The sequence below is a fragment of the Thunnus thynnus genome, chromosome 18, assembly GCF_963924715.1.
Source record: "Thunnus thynnus chromosome 18, fThuThy2.1, whole genome shotgun sequence".
NCBI lineage: Eukaryota > Metazoa > Chordata > Actinopteri > Scombriformes > Scombridae > Thunnus > Thunnus thynnus.
The window spans coordinates 8,738,776-8,763,079 of NC_089534.1; the positions used below are offsets into that span (position 1 = coordinate 8,738,776).

General features: G+C 39.6%; 1 protein-coding gene across 4 annotated transcripts; it reads left to right on the top strand.

The window, feature by feature from the left end:
* Nucleotides 1-483: 483 nt before the first annotated feature.
* Nucleotides 484-24,019, top strand: tdrd6 (tudor domain containing 6). Of its 4 annotated transcripts, XM_067573051.1 has the most exons (19): nt 484-667; nt 866-924; nt 1,135-1,237; nt 1,388-1,425; nt 1,661-1,727; nt 1,857-1,927; nt 2,176-2,307; nt 2,823-2,885; nt 3,008-3,139; nt 3,254-3,377; nt 3,473-3,624; nt 4,144-4,243; nt 4,383-4,459; nt 4,634-4,742; nt 4,866-4,926; nt 5,067-5,224; nt 5,332-5,650; nt 9,641-9,737; nt 12,273-12,362. In XM_067573051.1, exons 1-17 carry the CDS (start codon nt 638-640, stop codon nt 5,335-5,337), a joined length of 1,482 nt encoding a protein of 493 aa, XP_067429152.1. In that variant the 5' UTR covers nt 484-637; the 3' UTR covers nt 5,338-5,650; nt 9,641-9,737; nt 12,273-12,362. The 4 variants fall into 4 exon arrangements, with proteins under 4 accessions (XP_067429152.1, XP_067429150.1, XP_067429149.1 ...); XM_067573049.1 differs by lacking the exons at nt 484-667; nt 866-924; nt 1,135-1,237; ... (11 more) ...; nt 4,866-4,926; nt 5,067-5,224 and adding exons at nt 18,363-18,442; nt 18,617-18,694; nt 18,912-18,963; ... (6 more) ...; nt 23,447-23,501; nt 23,641-23,781 and having other exon boundaries at nt 5,335-5,650; nt 12,273-18,133; XM_067573048.1 differs by lacking the exons at nt 484-667; nt 866-924; nt 1,135-1,237; ... (12 more) ...; nt 5,067-5,224; nt 5,332-5,650 and adding exons at nt 7,458-8,008; nt 18,363-18,442; nt 18,617-18,694; ... (7 more) ...; nt 23,447-23,501; nt 23,641-23,781 and having other exon boundaries at nt 12,273-18,133.
* The last annotated feature ends 285 nt before the right edge of the window (nt 24,020-24,304 follow it).

Genomic DNA, 24,304 nt, shown 5'->3' on the forward strand with positions numbered 1-24,304 from the left:
GACACAACATGTCGGCAGCTTTGAGGCAGTTTGAAGGTGTTTCTTTTCACTTTGGATGGAGCTAAGCTAGCAGTTTCCACCTGCTTCTACAGTCGCTAAGTATTTGAGCTAAGCTAGGCTACACACATCCTGCACTGGACATGCAGAGAGGAAACTAATATCTTCTCATCTGACTCTGGGTAAGATGGCAAACAAGGATATTTACTGAAATGTCAGTGTTTATTTAAAGAACATTTTGAATGAGGTTTATTTCTATTTCTATTGTGGTATTGGTAATTTTGCTTACATAACGTTAAAGGATCTAAATGTTTGTAGCTAGCTAGTGGGGGAATTACAGTATATACAGTATTTAGGGGCTTGATGAACCTCGGCTGGGTCACCTGGGCGACGGTCTCTGATTGTTGAAAGATCTCAAACACCCAATGACCTCATGAAACATCACTGATGATGTATGATGTCGCAAAGTGCTTTTTTTGTTACATATCTGCATAAATTAGAACTATTGATTATTACATCACGGCATTCTGACTCCTTAGATTAAAAATTCATATATAACTGACAGTTCAGTTCGCCTGCTGAAACAGACAGACAAGTACAGTTTGACCTTCAGTTTTAAGTGTTGGAAACAGTTAGCAAGATGTTTGCACTGCGTCGTTTTCAGAAGAAGGTTCGTTTCACAGATTAACTACATTTTTCTGTAAATATTGTAATATTCATGTGACCTGGTGAACTGAAAAAGTTGGCATTGTTCAGCCTTTGAGAGTCAAATGTCTTGTAGATACTTTAAGTGAATTTAAATTATATCAGTTATGAATGCACATTATTTTTCTGTTAATATTCAACTCATTTTTCTTTTTCTGAGTAGAAACCTGCGGAAAGTATTGTGGCACATGAGAGCCAACAGCGCCCCGGCTCTCATGAGAGGTAAATAAATTCATAACTGTTATTTTACCATTGCTCTACCTATTTCTTCATTTCTACAGTCAGTTTCATAGGCTACCTTATTTAGTTTTCTGGATGATTTTGTTTATTTTAAGTGAAAAAACCCCTTGAAACAATTCTTGAAAATGATTTATGATTTATTCATGGCTACAAGTGATACAAACAACTGTGTGTGTTTCTCTTTACCAACAGTGTTGCTGCCACCACTCCAGCTTCAGCCACGTCTGCTGAGGCTGGAAAGCAGACGAAGATCAAGAAGGTTCCTTGGAGGAACCGGCTCTTCGGTCACCCTGAGGTATGTTTGACAGAAAGTGTCAGAGCTTCATATAAACCTCATTTTAGTAGACTCTAACATTTATATTTAAACTTTTTAGTTGTAAGTAACCATAAAAACTTAGTTTGATATAGTTTACTCATATTGTTGTTTTTTCTTTTTACTCTACAGAAGAAGGAAACCAAGGAGGTCGAGGAAGGAAAGGAGAGGTAAGAAACCTCATCCTGAATATTTTTAGGTTTTTTTAACTATCACTTTTAGTTTAGTGAAGGATTTTTCTGAGTAGTATCGTAACACTGGTACCCAATCTGGGGCTCAGGGCCCCTCTGATGGGTCACAATATAAAGCAGATGATTAGTGACAAAGGATAGAAAGAAAAAAATGATTGTCCCACTACATAAATGTATTTTCTATGATTTATTCATATAATGTATTTCTCTTTAGCACTTGTGAGCCAAAACCAAAGGCCACAAAGACTCCTTGGTGGCGTCGGCTCCTCACATGCTGCAAGGTATGTTTCACAGAAAGAGCCAGAACTCAACATTAACCATATAGTAACCAATCTGGACTAAGAGAGAAAACTTATATAGTTTATTTGTCTGTGCATTATTGAACCATGAGAGTTTTCTAATTCCAACAGAGAAAACATCGGGTCGCTCCGGCTGCTACCAACGAGGAAAAGGAGAAGAAAGAAGAAAAGAAGATCAGAAGGTAACGACACTCATTTAATGCTGCTTTCAGTATCTGTCAGAAGTAAAGAAAGTCACTGAATATTGATCTTCATTGATATTTCGCTATTCACTGCCTGTAACATAATGTCTTTTTAGTATAAATTAGCTTCACAAGAAAAAATCTCACTTGGACATATGATCACAGTGCAGTTCTTTGGAGTCTTTCTGGCACTTAAAGTGCCAATAATGAATAAAATAAACACAATCTGTTTTTTCCTCCATCTGCAGCTCTCCAACCGGAAACTGTCACCTGGACGAGGTCGTGGCATTCAGTGTCGCTGTTGAAGAGTTCCTCCAGTCAACTGAGTTGCCCAACCTCAACACGTTCATGGTGCAGTTGTTCCAGGATCAGTTTAGCAGGTAGTTAAAACCCACCTCCACATTTACTAATGATACTAAATATCAATATCTTAGATTACAAAAGCTCAGCTTTAAATGTTCATTTAGTTTTCCTTTAATCACATAAGAGTTTTCTAAAATACAGCTGATCATAATTAAAAGTAGAGGTGTTTTTTTATTATATCGCTGAATTAAACAATCTTGAACAGCATCATGTTTTTGCTTGAGACTGTCAGAGGTCAGAGGTCGTAATTAATAGAAAGTCTGGAAGAAATGTAATAAGCAGACCTTGAATGAAGACTTTAACATCAAATTGTTTCCCTTGATAAGAATGAATTTTAAAGCTCATCTTTGTTTGGAGTAAGAAGACTTGTAACTTGAGAGAAGGGTTCAAGCGTTTTTTTATGTTTTTGTTCAGCAGAGAAAATATTTTTTATGTAGATGGTTAGAAGAGTTGGCCAACTGACAGATTTTTATAAGAGTGAGATCAAACCTCTTGTCCTGTTTATCGACCACGTGTGTTTGTGTTTTTGTAGCACCAAAGGGAGTCAAGTTGGTGTTGGTGATGGTGTCAGGGGGAGCACCATCAACCACTTCGGGTGAGTTAATCTGAACAAGAACTATGCATCAAATCAAGCTAAAATATCTCTAGTAGGTTTGTGATTAGTGAAGAATTGATAATGTTGACGTGTGTTTTGACTCACTGTGTTTTATGTGTCAGCTTTCCAAATCTTGGTCAGAGTTGTTACATCAACTCCAGCCTGCAAAGCCTCCTCACGCTGGAGGACTTTGTCTCTGATGTAAGCCGCCAAGATTTGGTCTGGAGTTCACTCCCTGAGGCCCGACTGATGAGGTACAGCAGCTCACACACTCATTCATGTCTTGCTCAGGTTTATCTACAAACTCCAAGAACAAAATGTAATAACATATCTAACACATCTCTTCTTTTTTCTTACACCCTCTGCAGAACCTTCATGACCATCAGAGATGCCCGCGTGTCGTCAAGCGCCCAAAGTAAAGTCCGCCTCCTCCGCTCATTCAAGGAGGCGGTCTCTGCCCAGGCTCCAGAGTTCAGGGATCATCAGCAGAAAGTGAGTCACCTGGTTTTTATGTTTAGTTATTTGCACTTCCTGCTGTTGGTTTCTCCTCTGTGTATAAACTCATCTGTGTGATTCTTTGTGTTCAGGACGCTCATGAATTCCTGACCTCGGTCCTGGACCAGATGAGGAGCCTGTCTCCCTCGCTGCAGGAGACTGCTGCCAACATGGGCACTAAATACACCTGCCCTGTTGAGGATCACCTGGTGTTCAAGATGGAGAACACCAGGACATGCAGCAGGTAAGACTACACAGTAAAACATCTCATACACACACGTGTAGTGTGTCAGGGCAGGTTACCACTGCTGCAGATTTTGAAATATATCAGCAGACTTCTTTCTTTGTGTAGTGTTACATGCGGTCAGAGACAAAAGTTGGAGATGATTTCTGAAAATCTGAAGTGTTTTGAAAAGCTGTAGGAGCTTCGTTGGGCTCTTTGCCTCAAACTTAATTTACCACATTATGGTTACCTTGCCTACCTCCTGCACAGTTAGCTAATATTGGATTATTATTATAACCCTAGTAATGTTAAATTAACTGCATGCTCCATTTTAGCTGATGTTCACAAACTAGCGAGATGAAATTACTTCATGAGAATAAATTAAACAAAGCAGTATGATGCAGCACTGTGTCCCCCTAATAACCTGGTCAGGAAACACTTCTGGTCTGGTCTACTTGTGGTGCACAGTACCTCCAGCAGGAGGTCTTCTGATGACCTCTGTGGCTGTATTTTCATGTATATTGTTCCTTTAATGTGCAGGTGTGGCGCTCAGTCCAGAAGGCAGGAGGAGTTCACTAACCTGTCTCTGGACTTGGTTCCTGGTGGCTCCGTGGAGAAGATGTTGGAGGAGTACCAGAAGGTAAGTTCCACCTGTCCTCCTTAAGTCACATCATCACTGACTGAACACACACACTCAGCACTTCTGTGTTTGTGGACATAGTTTGGTTTAGTTACTCAGTTTATAACACACAGCCTGTTGTCTCTGTGCTGTTCTGCAGAAGACAGCGTTGGACTACAAGTGCGAGTGTGGAGGGAGCGAATCGAGCCAGAAGCCGGCCTTTGAGACCCTGCCGAGGTGAGCGACATCACATCCATCATAAATGTTGTAACACCTGACCTGATTGGTTCCCAAACTGGGCTTCATTATCCCTAAAGGATCCTTGAGATGCAAAATGTTAAGTACAGGAAATAGAATATAACGCAGTAACAATTTTGCTAACCATCTTGTTCTCTTTATCTACTTCTACAGTGTGCTCATCCTCCACATAAAGCGCTTCCGCTTCACCCCTTCCTGGCAGCTGGTGAAGGTGCGTGACCCCGTCATGCTGAACAGGGAGCTGGTGGTGTCCTCCAAACAGGTAAAGAAATACAAACCTTACCCGAGAACAAACAGAAACATGAAAGTTAATATGTAGACTGTGTGTGCTGTTGTTTAGTGTGTTTGTATGAAGCTAACTTTTAATAACTGTGTTCATTGTCAGGGTGGCAGCTGCTACAGCCTGGTCAGCACCGTCAGTCATCTTGGGGCATCAGGAGACAAAGGTATGAAAATCACACACCGAATGCTGAATGTGGCTTTCTGTAGTCCTCTTAAGTGGACTCAGACATGTTATAGAGTCTTTCAGTGGTGAAAAGAACTACTGACAATCTCAAAGTGTTAACAACCATCTCTCTCCTGATAGGACACTACATCTGTGACAGTGTCCATCCTGATGAGCGTCCGGACACGACAACTGACCGCTGGCTCACCTTCAACGATGCAGCGGTCAGTGAGACAACTGGCGTGTCCGTGTGTAGGGAGCGGCAGAAATCAGCCTACATCCTTTTCTACAAGAGACAGGTAAGAAGACAACGCTGTCACATCCTGCACTGAAGTCCAGAAGAAGAGGGACAGTTTGAAACACACCACCAGTGTATTTACTGTGAGTCTCTTGTCTGTATTCTCAGGTGTAGAACAGGGTGTAGGGCGGAAGGAGCAGCGACCTGAACGCACCAGGGGCCAAATGAAGAGCGTGTGAGGATCGTCATCATCCACTCCAGAGGAGGAGCTGCGGTAAGAGAGGAGAGATGATGGACGAGGAGCCGACGTGACCAGGAGCAGCCGGAGGATCCCCCAGCCCATAGGAGGATGGGCCCCCCGAGAGCCTGGTTCCTCCCAAGGTTTCTTCCTCTCTGAGGGAGTTTTTTCTTGCCGCTGTCGCCTCACATGCTGTGTTAATATACCAGCATCTGGCTTGCTCTCGGGGGACAACTGTAAAAAGAAAGCGTAAGAAAATCAAATCAATCTGATTTCTAATTGGATGATTTTCAATTAAGTTATTACAAAAAAGTCTCTCTCTCTCTCTCTCTATATATATATATAGAGAGAGAGAGAGCCTATAATAATAAAATCTTTTCTAACATTGAATATGTGGTTTAATGGTTTTAAATGATGTCAAATCTTAAAATGAACTCTAAAACTGACAGGTAACCAATGAAGAGAGTTCTGAATCGAGGTGATATGATGGTCTTATGAGTATGTCCACATTGTGCTGCTTTATACTTGTGCTACATTTCAAAAAACGTACACTCTACATTTATCTGACAGCTTTACAGTTTTGGGGTGGTAGTTGGGAGGACTGGGACAAAGAAATCCCAGTTGTCCAGTCTGACAGACTGAGCTGTGTGATCACAGGTTTCTTCACATACAAACACACATTTAATGTCTGAACCAAGTCTACAGGAGAAGAGTAAATGAGCAGCGCTCGTCCAAGTGATTCAGTCCTACTTTCACATGACATGAAATTAGGAGGTCATAGTGGACACAGTGTGTCCATAGCATACTTTTTGCTACAACTGATATGCAAATTACATCCCATCTGTCAGTTACGGAGCGAAATGTTTATTTGTAAGTCTCCAAAATCTCAGTTTAGTTGGAGAAACAACCAATTGAATTACCTTTGGACAGGATTCAACACTGGAGCTGTTCTTAAGCTTTAAACAGAGTTAGTCAAAGTCAACTGACTCAACAGATGATCACACATACTATTAGTGATGTTTCCAAACTTGTAAACTTTATTATCTGTAACTGTACACAGTGACCAATTTCCTCTGCTTCCATCTGTCTGTGTAGAGGAAGGTGTTGGTGAAATCATTCTGAGGCAACACTTTCCACATCAGCCCTTCAAAAGTGCTTTTTTGAACTAAAACATAAACATTTCAGTTGACAGTCATTCATTTTGAGATTGTATTTCACTTATTGTAGATGTTTGCTTTTGTGATTTACTGACATATTCCAGTATGAAAAGCATGAAAAGAAACATATATTTGAAAATCACATTTATATTACACATTACATTGACTGTAACATGCATTTGCTTTTGTTGATAAGAATTTTCAGCCCTAAAGCAGCAGCAAACTGGTCATCCTCCTGAGATGGTTGACCTCTAAAAATTAAAACAGGATAGTCTTCATTGACATCCATTAGCTAGAGTGTAAAAAGGTTATAACAGGTTGAAATGAATATCTCCCATCTGATGTGGTGTCTTCAATCAGACAGCAGTAAATGACAATACAATTAAAACAGGATAGACTTGAATGATATCCATTAAATGCAGTGTGAAAGATGGTTATGTGAAGTTCAAATGAATATCTGATATCTTTAATCTGATAGTGGTAAACGAAAATCAGATAAATCTGGACAGGGATCTAAATGCATGGTCAAAGACTAGTATCAGAATTAATACCAACAGATCTCTTTATTTGTCAGCTTGGGTTGCACATTGGTAGATGACATTTTTCATTATTAACTTTCACATAAACAGAATACAGTCCGTGGTCATTTAGAGGTACATCTATCGTTTCTTTCTTTCTTCTGAATATTTCTACGAAAAATGCAATTGTTTATTTATAACGTGACATTTTCACAAAGGAGCAGAGTTTGAACTTAGTAGAATATATGAGAAAATAACATGAAATTTAGTTTAAGTTGTGCGTTTACGTCTTTGCCAAAGCAGAACGACAGTAAGGAGGGGTTTTGTCGAAAACTGTTCCCCCGTCGATATGTGTTTTCTTTGCAGCCAACCTAATCCTTAACTTCAAGGGGGTAGTAACCAGTTGTGCTCTGAGGTTCTTAACCTGACGCCAAGCTTACCTTAACCCCAACCAGTTATCTCTGCTACGCCTAACCATAACCATAAGCCCTAACTCTCACTGCGGAGGTGGTTCTACGGAAAACACAGTTCTAACAGAGGGAACAATATTTGAGGGGGGACAGAATTCGGCAAAACACCTGTTAAAGAAAAAGGTTTCGGCACGCGCGTGGTTTGGGGCTAGTTAACGTTAGCCGCAAACTAACCGTTACTAACGGTTTGCTGTGGAGTTTGTTGATTTTGTAGTTACTCTAACAATATTTTCCGAAGCAGTAAACTGACACAACAGTGCACACCAGAACAAAAGACCACTGGAGGTGGAACAGGAATAGTTAGCTAAGCCCGAAAAGTTTAGGCGGTTGGAAAAACGTTAGCGCCGCCGCAACTGTGTGGATTTGCTGGGCTAACGTTAACGTTCATTAGGTGAAACTGCTAACCACCATAATCGTGGATTTAAGAAGACTCGGCAGCAAATATCGCCAGGAATAAAACGGGTGAGTTATTGTGTGCCAACTTGCCATAGACTACTGCTATGTATGCGTACAGAGAAGCTGCAGGATAAACATGTCGCTAATCTGCACACCGTTAATTTAGCCTAGTACCTGTTCACTTTACCTGCCGCTTCATTGATTCATATGTCTGCGGTGCCGAAGTAACGTTAGCAAAGTTAGTTGACCTTAAACAAAGTCAAGGTTCTTTGTGTGATTAAATTAAATTAAACGCTGGCATTTTGGGGAATATTTTCCCGAACAAATTATGAAATGAATAACCCATATTTGTGATTAAAACAAAATAAATTAAACCGATTCGCAAGCCTAACGTTACCGTCGATTAAAACGATTAACAGCTAAAAGAAAAATGTTCATCTTGCTAGCTTTGTGACAGGCCAGTTAGCATGAAGTAGTGTCGTTTATTTGATAAGATTTGACAAATCAAAATATAAGTTAGCTGTTTGTGGTTTTTGATCTGGATCTGATCTAATGTGGTTTGAATGGAGAAATATAATTTGTTTCATAAGCAAAATGAAGGTTTTACAAATCCGAAAGTGGGTTTAAATAGCGTTAATGCATCAATCCGCTATTAAATATCAATATTTATGTTTCCCATAACTTTCCCCTCAAAGGTTCTATATGTAAGAATGAGAAATTCCCTCTCTTTAATGACACCAGTGGCTAGTGGTGAGCTGCAGTCAGCATCCTGTTGCTCGCACTCCCATCGGTGCAAGCGAGCAGCTAAAGCCACAATATCACGAAGCCGCAACCTCCAGGGTTGAAGTGACACAAACTACAGTTCCTCAAATGAGCACTTGAGGCTGGCTCCAAAAGCTAGTCAAAATATTAAAATGCCCAAATTTACAGCAGAAATAAATAGTAATCCCTAATCGATTAGTCATCCCTAATGTTGTTCATCCGTTCAAAAGAGCTCGAGAGACTTGTAGCATCAATGCCGAGGCTGAGGAACACCATTCTTCAAAAAGATATTCCCTCATTTGGTGTTTTGATGATGGTGGTGGAGATCAATGTCTAGCACGTCAGTCCAAAATCTCCCATAGGTGTTCAGTTGGGTTGAGATCCTCTAATAATTATTCCTAACGATTGTTAAATTTGACTAAAGCTCACCTGTAATTTGACCAGAAGAGAATGGAAAAAAGACTAAGCCAGTTAGTGTTTTAAAGTGTTATATGTTTGAATGTTGCACCATCAAGAAAACATACTGTCTGTTATTAAATTTGATCAAACTATATGAACAAAAAGGCATGACTGCAACAATTTTAAAGCACATTTGTCTGAACTTGTTTTCAGTTAAACATCTATTTTATTGCCAAAGACTTCATTCTTAATTATTACTCATTACTTTATGTAGACAGTATATATTATTGATCTGTGATACTACTATGAAATCATCATAAGACATGATTTCACCCCCATGTGTACGAGAGATCACTTATAAATAATATTTCTTTTTCAAACATTGATTTGATTCGATCGATCTTAAATCAAAATATTTGTATTTCTTTATATATTGTACTGTAACACTTGGCTTTGGATTTCATAATGTGATTCTGGTTGATGATCTTGGTTTTGAAACCAGCTGACCCTCCGTATTTAATTGCATGCTGTTTTCAGATTTCACACTGCATCAGCTCCTATCAAGATTTGTCCAACGTCCACCATCTCCTATCTGTGAACATCTCTGTGAACATCAAAAAACAAGGCAGACGTGGTGAGTATTTTGGCATATGGCAGCACTAACCACCTTCCAGGGGAAACCTGGAAAAGCAGTGTACACCTTTTGTGTTTTGGCACGCCACTCAGTTTGCTGTATGTATGAATGTAGCTTTATTCAAGACATCTCAGTCCACATCTCTGCTTTCTTCTGTGATTTTATTTTGCTTTCCTAACATTGTAAAACAAAATGTAACAAATAAATGTTTATTTGTTTAAAATGATATAATAATGAATTCATGAGTGAGTGATTCAAGTCATTCGTTTGCAGGAGGAATGGGGTTTGTTTAAGACCGCAAATATACAGCTGATTCAGGTTGCTAACAGTTAGCTGCAATGATTCAACAACATTGGTCTTGGACTGCAATCCAGATATATGACATTATCTAGATTGATTTTATATGCATAGGCTAACATTTAACATTACTACACACACATGAATTATGTGTAATGAAGTGTATTTCTATAGTTGTACTGGATGAATGTGCACGTATTTATATGTTGATGTGTGTTTTTAGATTTGTCTGTAGAATTGTTAGTGTGATAGAGACTATGTAATTGTGTTGCATGTAAATGAATGTTTTTAATATCTGGTAATTGTTCTGTGTGTACCTGCTCAGGGACTGCAGATGGAAATTAGCTAATAGCTAAATCTGGCATAAATCATCTCTTCTCATTTTTAGATTGTTTTTTGTGCATGATCCTTGTTTAATAAAGACTAACAATAATACTAAAGAATAATAATAACAACACACACACACCATTACTGTTTTGAAAAATTGTTTTTTGTCACTGGCTGCTAATCTGTTTAAAATAAAAAAGAAACAATATGCAGGGATTAAAATTCACTGTCGCTATGGCAGATTTCCATCATTTGGAGTCCATAGAGGCTATTTATGAGATCCGACCAGTGTAGATCCGAGGAGAAGGAAAAAAAGAGAGAAAGTGGTGGGGTAAGGAGGGTCGAGAGAGAGAGAGAGATAAGTAACTTCCCATTCATTCTCTATCTCATTTGTGGACTTCGATGGTGTAAAAAAACAGTGTGAGCTGTCCATCCAAACAGATGTTGACTGATTGTCAAACTCACGAGCCAGTGGGATTGTTTACAGAGCATGCACGCGTGACAGACCAGTGTGGAATATCTAAACACAGAGCATTGCTCAATTTAAGCTTATAGTTCTGAGTGACAGATCAAACATCGTAATCCCACATGACAGAATAACAACGGTAAGATTTGTATTATTGCTGTTCAATGTTCAGTCAGTGAAAACAAGTTAACAGAAACGATGAGCAGATAAATAACGGTTTGCTACGGGTGGTAGCTGGCCAGTGCTGGGCAAGTTCACGTTTAGCCTGCCAATTGAAAGTAAATAACATGTTGTTGTTGTTATTAAAAGAAAATAACATGCAGATAGATGTTTAATTGTGTCCCATAGGCTGTGGGCCTAACTGTTAGGCCTAATACATGTCTGTATTATAACCTTTTAATAATACAAATTAGGCAAACTCATGAAATAAGTCAGAACAAATAGCAATTTGAGGTGTGTTGTCTTCCCTTAATCTTATGTGTATAATAATTAATAAGAAAAATAAAAATGTATATACTGAAAAGTTATATAGATGGTAGAGTAAAAACTTGGCAAGCTTTAGAAAACAGAAAAAGTATCAATTTAATTTCATAGATTGAAAATGGTATTGAAATGACAAAGTGAGTATTAAACTTGATGGCTGCATTAACGAACAGCAACAATGGTTCTGTGTGGAGTGCTGTTGAAATCTAAAAATTTTACATATTGTGTTATTTGTTTAGGTGTCATGTAATGTAGTAATGTAACGTGTAACATGTTTTACAAATTGCAGGTGGGGAATATGACTTTCACTCAAAAGACTCTTCTTTTTTTGTTTTTGCTTTAATCCTTGAATATGGGTTTTTCTGGATTGAGTTGAGTGCTTTTCAAATTTAAGGATATGCAGCCTGTCTGTGTGTGTATACAGACCATTGTATCATTATATGTTTGTTTATCTTTGGGTTTTAGATGGTTGCTTGGACAAAATCGGCAGTTTGAGCATATGATGGACATTTTCATAATTTGTGGACATTTAACAGAACAAACAATTAATTGATTAATTGAATAATTGATAGTTGTAGGTATTGTTAGTCACAGCAAGTGTTTTCATAAACTGTGTACAACAAAATTTACATACCTTCTCCAGTCAGTGCTTTGCCTCAGAGACTGACTGACTGACTGACTTTTTGTCTCAGTGATCAGCTATATGTGATGTGTTGCAAATCAATTTATTGAAACAAGTATAACATCTTTTATGCAACATTTTGTTTGAATTATCCTAAAAATGAAAAGGGACCCCAGTGTCTGGGGAAAAAAACGCTGTTGTTTTGAACTGTTCTTGATCTGCATTGTCTTCCTAAAATGTGAATGAATACGAATTTAAGTAGTCAGTAGCAGTGTTGGGTTTATTGCGTGTTTGTGGTTCTAATGTAGGTTTCTATGTCTGTGTGCTTGTATGTTTTCAGATAACATCCAGAGCTCCACATGACTGTGTTGATGAGAGGTGACAAATGATGGGTAGTTAGAATTCATGAAACTGCCAAAATGTCATCAATCCTTGGACTCCCGACACGAGGATCAGATGTAACAATCCTCATAACCAGGGTCCACTTACATCCCTTTTGTGTGCTTGTGGAGTTCTGGGGGAAATTTAGCCAGGAGAGGACAGCAGATTATCAGTCCCTGGCCAAAGATATTCAGTCTCCTGGAAACACATTTCAAGAGTTTGAGGGAAATCCTGGTGACCAATGCTTGGTTCAGATAGATGGTACCTGGTATAGGTCCCGCATTGTCTCAAGAAATGGCTCAAAATACAGTGTGTTCCTCATTGACAAAGGGATGACAAATAACACCATCACAAGTATGCTGGCATGGGGTAAGAAGGAGCACTTCCACCTGCCACCTGAAGTGGAATTTTGTTTGCTAGCCAATGTGTTACCTCTCTCACCTGAGAACAGATGGTCTCCGGTGGCTCTCGAATTCCTGAAATCTCTCTCAGGGAAATCTGTGAAGGCACATGTGCAAGATGTACTGGTGTCTCACAGAACATTCGTTCTGCACATCCCTTGCATATCCAAACAAATGTATGAGATGGGATTTGCCAAGAAGCTGGCTCCAGACATGTTCCAGGATTTTGTACTCATGTCACTGCAGGCCCATAGTGGAGCTGAAGTATCTCCAGAGACTCAGCAAAGCTCCATGGGGGCAGGTGAGCGACTGCACAAGCAAGAGCTGTACATGTACCCAGAACTGCCATCAGGAACTGTGGAGACTGTTATAGTCACAGAAGTGACAAATCCACAGCGAATTTTTTGCCAGTTGAAGGTTTTCTCACGAGAGATGAAAAAACTCTCAGAGCAAATCACACAGTGCTTTGAGGGCAGAACGACAAATTGCATTGTAGGTCCTGAAATGATCGGATATCCGTGTGCTGCAAGAGGAAGTGATGGCAGATGGTACCGCTCTGTTCTACAACAGGTATTACCATCCAAAAAAGTGGTTGAAGTACTGAATGTTGACTATGGAACAAAACAGTTTGTTCAAGTGAAGAATGTAAGACCACTGGCTACAGAGTTTTTCAGGATGCCTGTTGTGACTTACATTTGCTCTCTCCATGGAATCCTCGACAAAGGGGTTGGATGGACAACCACCCAGATCGACTATCTCAGGACCCTTCTTCTACACAAAACAGTGATTGCTAAATTTGAGTACCAAAGCATCTCTGAAGGTGTTCACTATGTTACGCTCTATGGGGATGAGAACACAAACATTAACAACTTGTTTGGTTCAAAAGAGAGCTGCTTTCTGGAGTGTGAAAAAACACTTGGAGATTATGCCATTCGAAGCACTGCATACAGCCGCCAGCATCCTGCCCAGCAAGAAAAAAATCAAAAAAAGATGTTACCTTCTGGACAGGTTGTAGAGGATAAAGAAGGGAAAGAAATAGCAGAGAAGTTGCCAGTTGAAGACCTCTCCCTTAACTCCTCACATGTGGCATTTGTACAGCATGCATCCAACCCATCAGAGTTTTGGATCCAAACACAAAACTATGCAAATGAGTTGGATGAACTGATGGATAATATTTACCATCTCTATAAAGATTCAGCGAACAAAGATGTGGTGAGAAATCCAACCGTAGGGCTCTGCTGTGCTGCCAAGGCAGAGGATGGTGACTTCTACAGAGCAACCGTGTCTGAAGTTGGTGAAAAACAAATCAAGGTGTTCTTTGTGGATTATGGAAACACAGAAGTGGTTGATAGAAGTAACATCAGGATCCTTCCTGAAGAGTTCAGAAAGCTGCCATGGCTTGCACTGAAATGCACTTTGGCAGGTGTCAGGCCAAAAGATGGAAGATGGAGTCAGGGTGCCAGTGAATTTTTCATCAAAGCAGTCACAGATAAAGTTCTAAATGTACAAGTGACAGCAAAGTATGATGATGCTTATGTTGTCGAACTGACAGATCCTGAGGGACACGGAGAAAGAGATCTCACTAAGCTGATGTGTAGCTCGGGCCTTGCTGAAAGGGATGAGAAACAGAAACAACCTAAAGCCAGAATGGCCATGCTACCTGCCATTATCCCTGCCACACCACATTCAGATGTCAGACTCTCAGGTGTATACAAGAACAGTGGGATGTCTTTTCAGACCCAAAACACCGTTGGCCCTGCCAGTAATGAAAGGAGAATTGCTACATTCAAGGAGAATATGTTTCCCATCGGAAGTGTCCTTGATGTCAGTGTGTCGTACATCGAAAGCCCAAATGACTTCTGGTGCCAACTAGTACAAAACGCAGGGCACTTGAAATTGCTCATGCATGACATACAGGCTCATTATGCAGGAAGTGAGTTTCAGCCTCTTGTAGAGACGGCATGTATTGCTCGCCACCCTGATAATGCAATGTGGTACAGAGCCCTTGTAATTAACAAACATGAAACACCTCATGTAGACGTGTTGTTTGTTGACTACGGCCAGACAGAGACAGTCTCCCTCTATGACCTGAGGAGGATCTGCCCAGAATTCCTCACTCTGCATGGTCAAGCTTTTCGATGCAGCCTGTTAAACCCTGTGGACCCAACGTCTGCCATAAATGATTGGAATGAAGAAGCAATAGCAAGGTTCCATGACTTTGTGGCAACTGCTGCATCCAACTTTGTGATATTAAAGTGCACCATATACGCTGTCATGTACAGTGAGCAGAAAATTGTTTTCAACATTGTGGATCTAGAAACTCCCTTTGAGAGTGTCTGCACCAGTATGGTCAATCTTGTCAAAAGTGCACCTCCCAAAAAAGTCCCTGGACCATCTTTCCGTCTGGACACATACTACTACTCAACACACAACATCAAAACTGGGACAGAGGAACAGGTCACGGTGACATGTGTGAACAATGTCAATCAGTTCTACTGCCAGCTCGAGAGGAACACTAATGTGATAAAAGATCTCAAGATGAAAGTGAACAATCTCTGTCATCAGCTTGAGAATGTAAAGCTTCCAACAGTGTTTGGAACTTTGTGCTTTGCGAAGTTCACCGATGGGCAGTGGTACAGGGGACAGATCAAGGCCACAAAGCCATCAATCCTGGTTCACTTTGTGGATTATGGTGACACTATTGAGGTGGACAAATCAGACTTGCTTCCAGTGCCCAGAGAAGCTAATGACATCATGTCTGTGCCTGTGCAAGCAGTTGTGTGTAGTCTCTCTGATGTCCCTACAGTTGTTCCCAGTGAGGTGAATAGCTGGTTTGAGACAAGTGCAACAGAATGTAAATTCCGAGCGCTAGTAGTGGCAAGAGAGCCTGATGGAAAACTGCTGGTTGAGCTGTATCACGGAAACACTCAAATCAATTCAAAGATCAAGAAAATGTTTCGAATAGAGATGCAAAAAGAAGAGCAAATTGTCTGCCAGGGTCAGAAAGCATCAAAGGTTTCACCAAATAATGCACAAAAGACTCCAAAAGCTGTGCCAAAACAAGCCACAGAAATGGATAATAACATGCAAACCATCAAGAAAAATAACTTCTCCGCCCCAAAACCAGCACAGCAAATGAGAGATGAGACAAAATCTGTGGGTATAAATCTGCCGTCTGCAACAAAGCCTTTGAGACATGGGAAATGGGAAACATGTGAAAATGGTCAGAAGTTCAGACCTGCTCCATTAGAGCTTTACAGACCTCCACACCAAAGACAGCCGTGTGGGAGTACACAAAGTAATATGGGAAATGGTTCTGAGCCAGCAGATGCCCATATCAAACCAAGAGAAGAAAATCTTCTCACAGTCAGTAAAAGGCTCATGAAGTCCAAGTCACTTGGTGCAGAATCTCAGAAGGAAGGCGATGTGGCTCCAGAAGCCAAAATCGAAAAACTCCTTAAACTTACAGACCTGCCCGCAAAATCTATCACATCAGGTATGGAGGCAGAAGTTTATGTCTCACACTGCAACAGCCCATTGAGTTTTTATGTGCAACTTGTCAGAGAGGAGGACGAAATATTCTCCCTTGTGGAAAAGCTCAATGATCTGCAGTCAACCCCCGAAACAAACAGCATTAAAGATATGCATCCAGGTGACCTTGTTCAAGCAGAGTTTGCAGATGATTCCTCTTGGTACCGAGCAGTTGTAAGAGAAATTCATGGCAACACAACGGCTCTTGTTGAGTTTGTTGATTTTGGAAATACAGCAATGATGCCAATTTCCAAGATGGCCAGACTCCATAAGTCTTTCTTGCAACTACCCATGTACAGTACACACTGCATGCTGAGCGATGCTGCAGCCCTTGGAAAAGAGGAAATGCTTGATCCAGAAGTGGTGGCAGCTTTCAAAAGAGACGTTGGTGGTAATGGCGATAAAGAGCTGAAGTGCCGGTTTATCAGGCAGTCAGGATCTGTGTGGGAAGTCAGTCTTGAGAACAATGGTGTTAAAGTGATGTGTAAAGCACCTACTAGATGTCCAACTGATGATTCTGAAATCACCCCAGAGAAATATGAACAAGTGATGGAAAAGTCTGTCCAGAACTCAGAACTGCCAGCTGAGAACTCAGGGAAATCACAATTGAACATCTGTTCTCTGCGTTACCACCAACAAGCCTTTCAAGAGGGACAACAGCTAGCTGTTTACGTCACAACTATAAATGATGCTCAGACCTTTTGGTGTCAGTCTGCTAACTCAGAAAAACTTGATAAGATAACATTAAGTGTCTCAGAAGTTGGGGGTGCAGCAGATCACAGACAGTTTGACACAGACTGTCTTTCTCCTGGCAGCCCATGCATTGCTCTTTTTTCAGAGGATCGGCTTTGGTATCGTGGAGAAGTGATCGACAAAGACGGAGACGAGCTGTCCATTCTCTTTGTGGACTATGGAAACAAGTCCAAAGTCAAAGCAACAGATCTTAGAGAAATGCCCCCAGACCTTTTTGAAACTCCACCACAGGCGTTTTTGTGTGAGCTGGAAGGTTTTGATACTTCACATGGATCTTGGGACGTTGGTGCAGTAGATGAGTTGTCAGTGCTCACAACAGACAAGTTGCTACAGCTGACTGTCATTAGAGTAATAAGAGAAGAAAGAAAGAGCAGATGCATTGTGCTGCTGGAGTGTGAAGGCAAGGTGATAAACGAGGCACTGAAAACCTGGTGGAGGAGCTCCATGCCAGTAAACAAACCTGATGCAGTTGGACTCTCCACTTCACGTGAGACACCACTGACATGTGATTCAACAGAGAAAGAAACTGTGCTACCTGAGGATCAAACACCAGAGGAAACAGAGTATTCCAAAATTCAGGAAGTAGACAGTGACAAGCTTGTTGACCTTCACACAACAGATGAGGCCTACAAATTAGAAAGTAGTCAAAAGAACAGCGAGTGCTCTGAAGATTCTCATCATCCTGAGTCCCCATTAGAAGAAAGGGATCAGATTTTGTCCGAATGTGATATGACTACTGAACCCCAAATATTCAGAATGATGGAGAGCCTGATAGAAACTGTTTCTAATGAAGGGGTGAAAATATTCCCCACTATCGTGATATCTCAAACTGAATCTGATGATGTCTTGCCATCGGATAGTGGCATAGAAGACAGCATGTTACCACCACCTGATAACAAAGAGGACCACGATATTTTGACCTTGAGCTGTATCAAGAATGTGGTGGAAACTGACTCTGAAGAGGAGGGTGCTTCAGCGATGGGCACTATTGAGCCAGATGAATCAAACTCTCCATCAGATGAGAACCTTCAGAAGGCAGTGGATGAGTCTGAGGTCGCAAAGACTGGCTTAAAGCCTCCACATGAAGAGGGGAAGATCTACAACATGGAAGGCAGTGCCGACGTGATTTATTCTGGTAAGCAACATATTCATTTTTCCTTGTTTCTGATTAGTACACAGTGCAATGTAGTACATTGCTTTCCCATCAAATGAGCAGCTAAAACTAAATTCATTTATAGGTATCATGTAAATTTGGAAAGTAGCAGTGTAATACAAAATGTTGTATTTTGCATCTGCTGAAGTCACCTGTTGTTAATTTCTGTCAGTGATTGTGTGAAGTTAAAGTTTTTTTTTTACATTTCCAGATTCAAATGAAGAAAGAGATGATGGCAAGGTCGCCACTGCAAGGGAGAGTTCTGTTACCAGTGTGACAGCAGTAAAAATGGTAAATTCTGTGACATTGACTTCTGCATGTACAAAGTGTATAGATTTTGACTACAGTAGGTGTTTACTGAACAGGACGTCTGGTCATTTTAAGAAGTAAATGTTCTATGACTTATGTTTTGTACATATGGATAGATAGACTTGATGAAATGTAATTAGGTCTCATCTTCTACAGGTTCCCCGCAAGGCTGTTCACAGGCAGAACATTGATCTGTATGAGATAATTGCTGTGACATCTGAAGACTCAAAGCAGGTACACAAAGTTGTTTGTAGCACACACACACACTTTACATAAAAATAAACACCTTTAAATGGACAGTTTAATCAAGAAACAAAACTTAAGGAGGTTGTGTCCACATAGGTTTTGTGTGATTAGGTCCTTTGGTGCACAGTGTGCCAAAAAAGCCATTTTGAAAACTAAAAAGGACATGATTTTTTTTAATTCCTTGGTTTTGTTTGTCATCTTGTAGTTTGAGAGGGACTCTGTGCTGCCCTCCTGTGTGCTTCCTGCACAGCAGTTTGGTGAGTGGTTCCTAATTCTGCCAATGAAACACTCATAGACTGTATTAAACAATGTAGTCTTAGACCATTAGATAATCTGAAAAAGGCTGTAATTTGCCTAAAGCATACTGTAACTTTAGGTAAAAATTCCATAACTGTGATGATGTGATTGTGATTTGATGATGGATTGTATTTGTCTTAACAGATGCTCCCACAAAGCAGGAAATTGAAGCTGGAGATGGTGTCCCACAGGAAGAGGTCCCACGTGTTACTGCCAATGTCAAGGTAATCTTATGGAAATATAGTATTTTGTATTGCAGTTGCTCCAAACTTGTCAATAATCATTTTTGAATATTTAGTGTACAGATTACTAATGCAAGATAATTTAAGGTAAAACATCATTGACATGTCCTGTATTAGTCTGCAGGTCAGTGGTTGATAGTCTGCTCTGTTTTAGAATGACCTGTTGACTGAAGAGGAGAACTCAACTCATCACGAGGATAGATATTCAGGTTTGTTGCCATCATCTCAGATTATTTGTTGGATTAAATACTTTCAGGCTTTTTTCCAGCCGTTACTTTTTCTCTTGCTTATTAAAATGCAAACTTGGACCTTATTTGGATCCAAATAGTTAACCTAGTAGTTTAAAGCACAGTCTTGGTCTTCCTGCTGTTTTTTTTCATAAGCAAGGAAGCAGTCTGAAGCCTTTAGGCAACATACAGTAATGGTTGTTTATCTAATCATCTGCCTGTGTATCTGCAGCCCTGCTAGCTGACACTGGTACAGCCGCCAGTGAGACACACACCTACACATCTCCGTCTGCAGATCAGGTAATTGTCCTGAATTCAACCCACAGGATTCTGAAATCAAACAGCAAAACATCTCATGTCTGACGTGCTTTTTGTCTGTATTGCTGTTCAGGGTGACGTGGTTGAAGAGGCGGCCTGCTCTGTTGAAGAGGCCTGTTTGATCTGTACAGGTATCACACTCCACTAAATGAACAACAGTGTGCCAGGAATGCACTGTGATGACTGGCTTAAACGGCTTATCAGTCTTATGAAAGCACTGCTCTGTTGTAGTTGGCAAGGGATGCAGTATGTTTAGTATGTAGTGTGTCATTAAAGATTTGCCTTTTTGTCTTTCGCATTGCAGATATAAATGAGGGAAATGATGACAGAGAGGTTGTTGCGAGAGATGATTGTCTCAGCGGTGTGTCAGCAGAGGAAATGGTAATTTGCAACAAAATGAGTTTCCACATGTGAGGTTTATGAATCTGCAGTGGGTTTCAGTGTTTGTGGGGTTGTTGCAGCTCAGGTTAGTTAAAACGGATCTAATTCATGGGTGAATCATCACTTTAGTGCACATATAGATGAATGTAGGAAATGGAAATATATCCAAATGAATCCCTTTTTTAAAGGTTTCCCAGGAAGATGGTAGTCCTGAGGTAAAAGTCAACCTGCATAAAACAATTGCTGAAGAATCAAATCAGGTAAAAATGCTTGTATGTAAAGTACTATAGATTCTGTATGTGGAAACTATATAATCCTTATTATTATTTTATGCAAGTAAGATAACTTTTGGGTCATTTATATTACACATCTGCACATAACAAGGTAAAGTTGGACACAACTTTGAGTAAATGGAAATAATCTGAGCACCGTAATGAATATTAACAGTTTTTTGTTTTAAAGGTCTTTTTTATTGAGTATTAGAGAAAGTGTTGGAGTCTCAGTGATCGATCTTGTGTTCTGTTTTAGGATAACATGATTAATGAAGAAGATACATCGATTCTTCATGAAGGTAAACTTTCTGGTTTGTCGCCATCATCTTGATTCTTTTTATGCCAGATTGGAAGTTTTTCATGTTATTCCCTCATTTCTGTTTGTCTCGCAGCTGAATGCATTTCCCATGAGTTCATTTTATTTTGGGTAACAGATCATTAAAAACATGACATACCACATGTGTGACTAATCACCCGCTTCTGTGCTCACAGCCCTTCCATCTGACACGCAGCCAAAAACCCACACAGTTCCCTATCCGGATATGGTAATGACCACGAAAACACAATTCTGAACTTAAACCGCGAAACATCACATCACTGACGAGCGAATAACGTCTTTGTCGCTGTTTTAGAGTCACCTGGTTGAAGAGGTGACCTGTCTTGTCGGAGAGATCTGTTTGATGGACGTCTGCAGAGATGAACAGCAGCTCGATCAACAACTAAATGCGCCAGCCGTGCTCGGTCATTACTGACTTTTCTTCACACAGACATAAATATTTGACAGAAAACATGCTGCTGTTATTTAAAAACAGAAATGGATTATATTCTACTGGTGTGTAAAGTTGTGTTCTGATATCTGCTTGTTCTTTCAGATCAGATAAGAGAAGGTGAAACAGAGGATGATGAGCAGCTGGTACATACACCTCTGAAACAAAACAAGGTAACTGTCAGAAATGTGACGGTTATGTTTGTTTTAATTTGATGTCCTCAGAGTTCTTGTCCAGATGTAAATAGGAAACATGTGCCTTTATGGACAAAAAAAGGTTCTACTGTATATATCAATGGTTTAATGTAGTTTTAGACTTGTTGACATGACATATTCTGCTTCTTCTGTTACTGTCCATATGTAGAACTCTCTGCAGTGCATGTTGGTTAGGTCACTGCACTTTTTAGGCTGTAGGGGACTTCAAGTGCGCTTTATAAGACAAATACAGTTTCTGCTCATGTGGCCGACAGTATGGTAGGAGTCAAACAACCAGCAAGTCTTACACACCCCAGTCATGTACAACCTCCACAGCATTCAGAAGACATTTGTGCTGTTTCTAGTACAACAGAAAAATAAAAAATACACAACTGATATTTTAGTAACTGCCATTCATCATACTAAATGCCGCCCAAAATCACTTTATTCTGAATTACTAATTTTTCAGGATTTTAACGATGGCGTGCTCGCTGAAGAAACGTCGTCGTCTGCTGACAGTTTTGGTGAGTCACAGTATCACAGTATTAGTAGTGTCAGTATTTGAGGTCTAAAATGTACTGGTTTTGGCGGAAATTAAACATTTCCCCTGGGTGAAATCAAACACTGTCAACAGGAAATAGTCAAATTCTTTAAGTTTAAAAAGCTTATTCATGACTCTTGAGTATATCTGAGGCTCATTCTAATGTCCATTACTGCTACACTTTCTTTTCAAGATTACATCTGCAATCCAATACGTGTTGCATGCAATACCAGATAACAGTTTGTTTTTTTTACCTCCTTTTTAGAGGCCCAGCTGTCAAAGATAACTCATCTGTCTCTTATCATCAATGATGGTTCTGCTGACACTCTGGGCGTTGAGCAGCAGCCAGAGGAGTGACAGTCTTCTGTTTCCTTCGTGAGACGCTTCAGATGGATGTTTATCAACTTAAGTTTAAATATGTCAAACAGGTTTTAGTTCAGTATTATTTATGTTCAAACTTTTGTTTTTTAATGGGTTGACCCGGCAGGTCCTCTTTGTCCTTTGACTTAATGGATAATTTAATTGTTCGTATTTAAAAAAAAAAAAACAACCATCTGGTTAAAGTGCGTTTGTACAGAAATAGTTGTGGGAAAGTAGGAGTTGTCTATATCTTTGTGCTCACCAAGTGTTACCTGGAGCACTGTTGTGTTAGATATAATCTGCTGCATAATTCTTTGGAAACAATATCTGAGTACCGAATCTTTTGTTAAATATTAAAGAGTTAAAAGCTCACGTCTGGTGAAATGCTACAGTTTAAGACTTAAAGAAAGTTTTCTGTATTTGGTGTGGAAATATGCATGCGTTTAAGATAAATTTATGTTGGCACAATAAATATCATTACAGATCTATAACGATGAGACGTGTTTTCCTTTTCATCCCCACCTGCCTGCCTCCTTGTTTGAAGCAGTTTAACACTACATTAGTGGACATTTTTGACTCATTAAAGCGTAACATACAAAGCACAAGGCTGCACATATTTGTATACAAACCAGATTTATTGGATTTCTCTTGTGTACAAATGCAGGTATTTCAGACAGTGAGTGTATAAAAGTAGAAGGCTGTTACATTTTGTCGACCCAGGATGAACAGGACTATGAGTGAAGGCACAAACTATCTTGATGCATCATTATTTGATCTCGTAGTGTTTAGTCTAAAATATATTTTCTTGATGATTATCATTTCCTTGTGTAGCTGCTTTCTGTTGAAACAGGAAGATGGTAGTCCTGAGGTAAAAGTCAACATGCATAAAACAATCGCTGAAGAATCAAATCAGGTAAAAATGCTTGTATGTAAAGTACTATAGATTCTGTATGTGGAAACTATATAATCTTTATTAATATTGTTGCAAGTAAGATAACTTTTGGGTCATTTATATTACTTTTTATTCCATATTTGCTTTAATACACATATTTAAGTGGTAATATTTTGTTTTTTTCTGTTGGTTTGATTGTCTGAAATTTGATTTCTTTCTATTAAAATGGTACAATTTCTTATATTGTAGGTCCAGAATGAATCACTGTTTCTTTGTGGGGAGCTTCCTCATGAACAGTTAATTGGTGAGTAATTTCTAAACACCATAACATGGGCAATAATAAATGCTACAAGAATGTTAATATATGAAAATATTAGGGTGTATTTTGTGAGGCAAGCTGTCATGAAAGTGTACCACTGAGGAGTGTTTTGTTTATTCACTAGATGATCACTGGTTACTACTTCTAACTGCAAAGCTACTGAGGGGCCTGTCCTGCAGAACTGTCCTCTTCTGGACCAATCCTGTTGTTTTATCAGATTATTTTGATGATGTAATTTAGATATGTAGTTTGATTTTTAATTTCTTCACAGAGCACCAAAGGGAAAGTGGAGACATTTCCCTACAAGAGGAAGCACCAAGCACATGTTTATCAACTTAAGTTTAAATATGTCAAACAGGTTTTAGTTCAGTATTATTTATGTTCATACTTTTGTTTTTTAATGGGTTGACCCGGCAGGTCCTCTTTGTCCTTTGACTTAATGGATAATTTAATTGTTCGTATTTAAAAAAAAAAAAAACAACCATCTGGTTAAAGTGCGTTTGTACAGAAATAGTTGTGGGAAAGTAGGAGTTGTCTATATCTTTGTGCTCACCAAGTGTTACCTGGAGCACTGTTGTGTTAGATATAATCTGCTGCATAATTCTTTGGAAACAATATCTGAGTACCGAATCTTTTGTTAAATATTAAAGAGTTAAAAGCTCACGTCTGGTGAAATGCTACAGTTTAAGACTTAAAGAAAGTTTTCTGTATTTGGTGTGGAAATATGCATGCGTTTAAGATAAATTTATGTTGGCACAATAAATATCATCACAGATCTATGACGATGA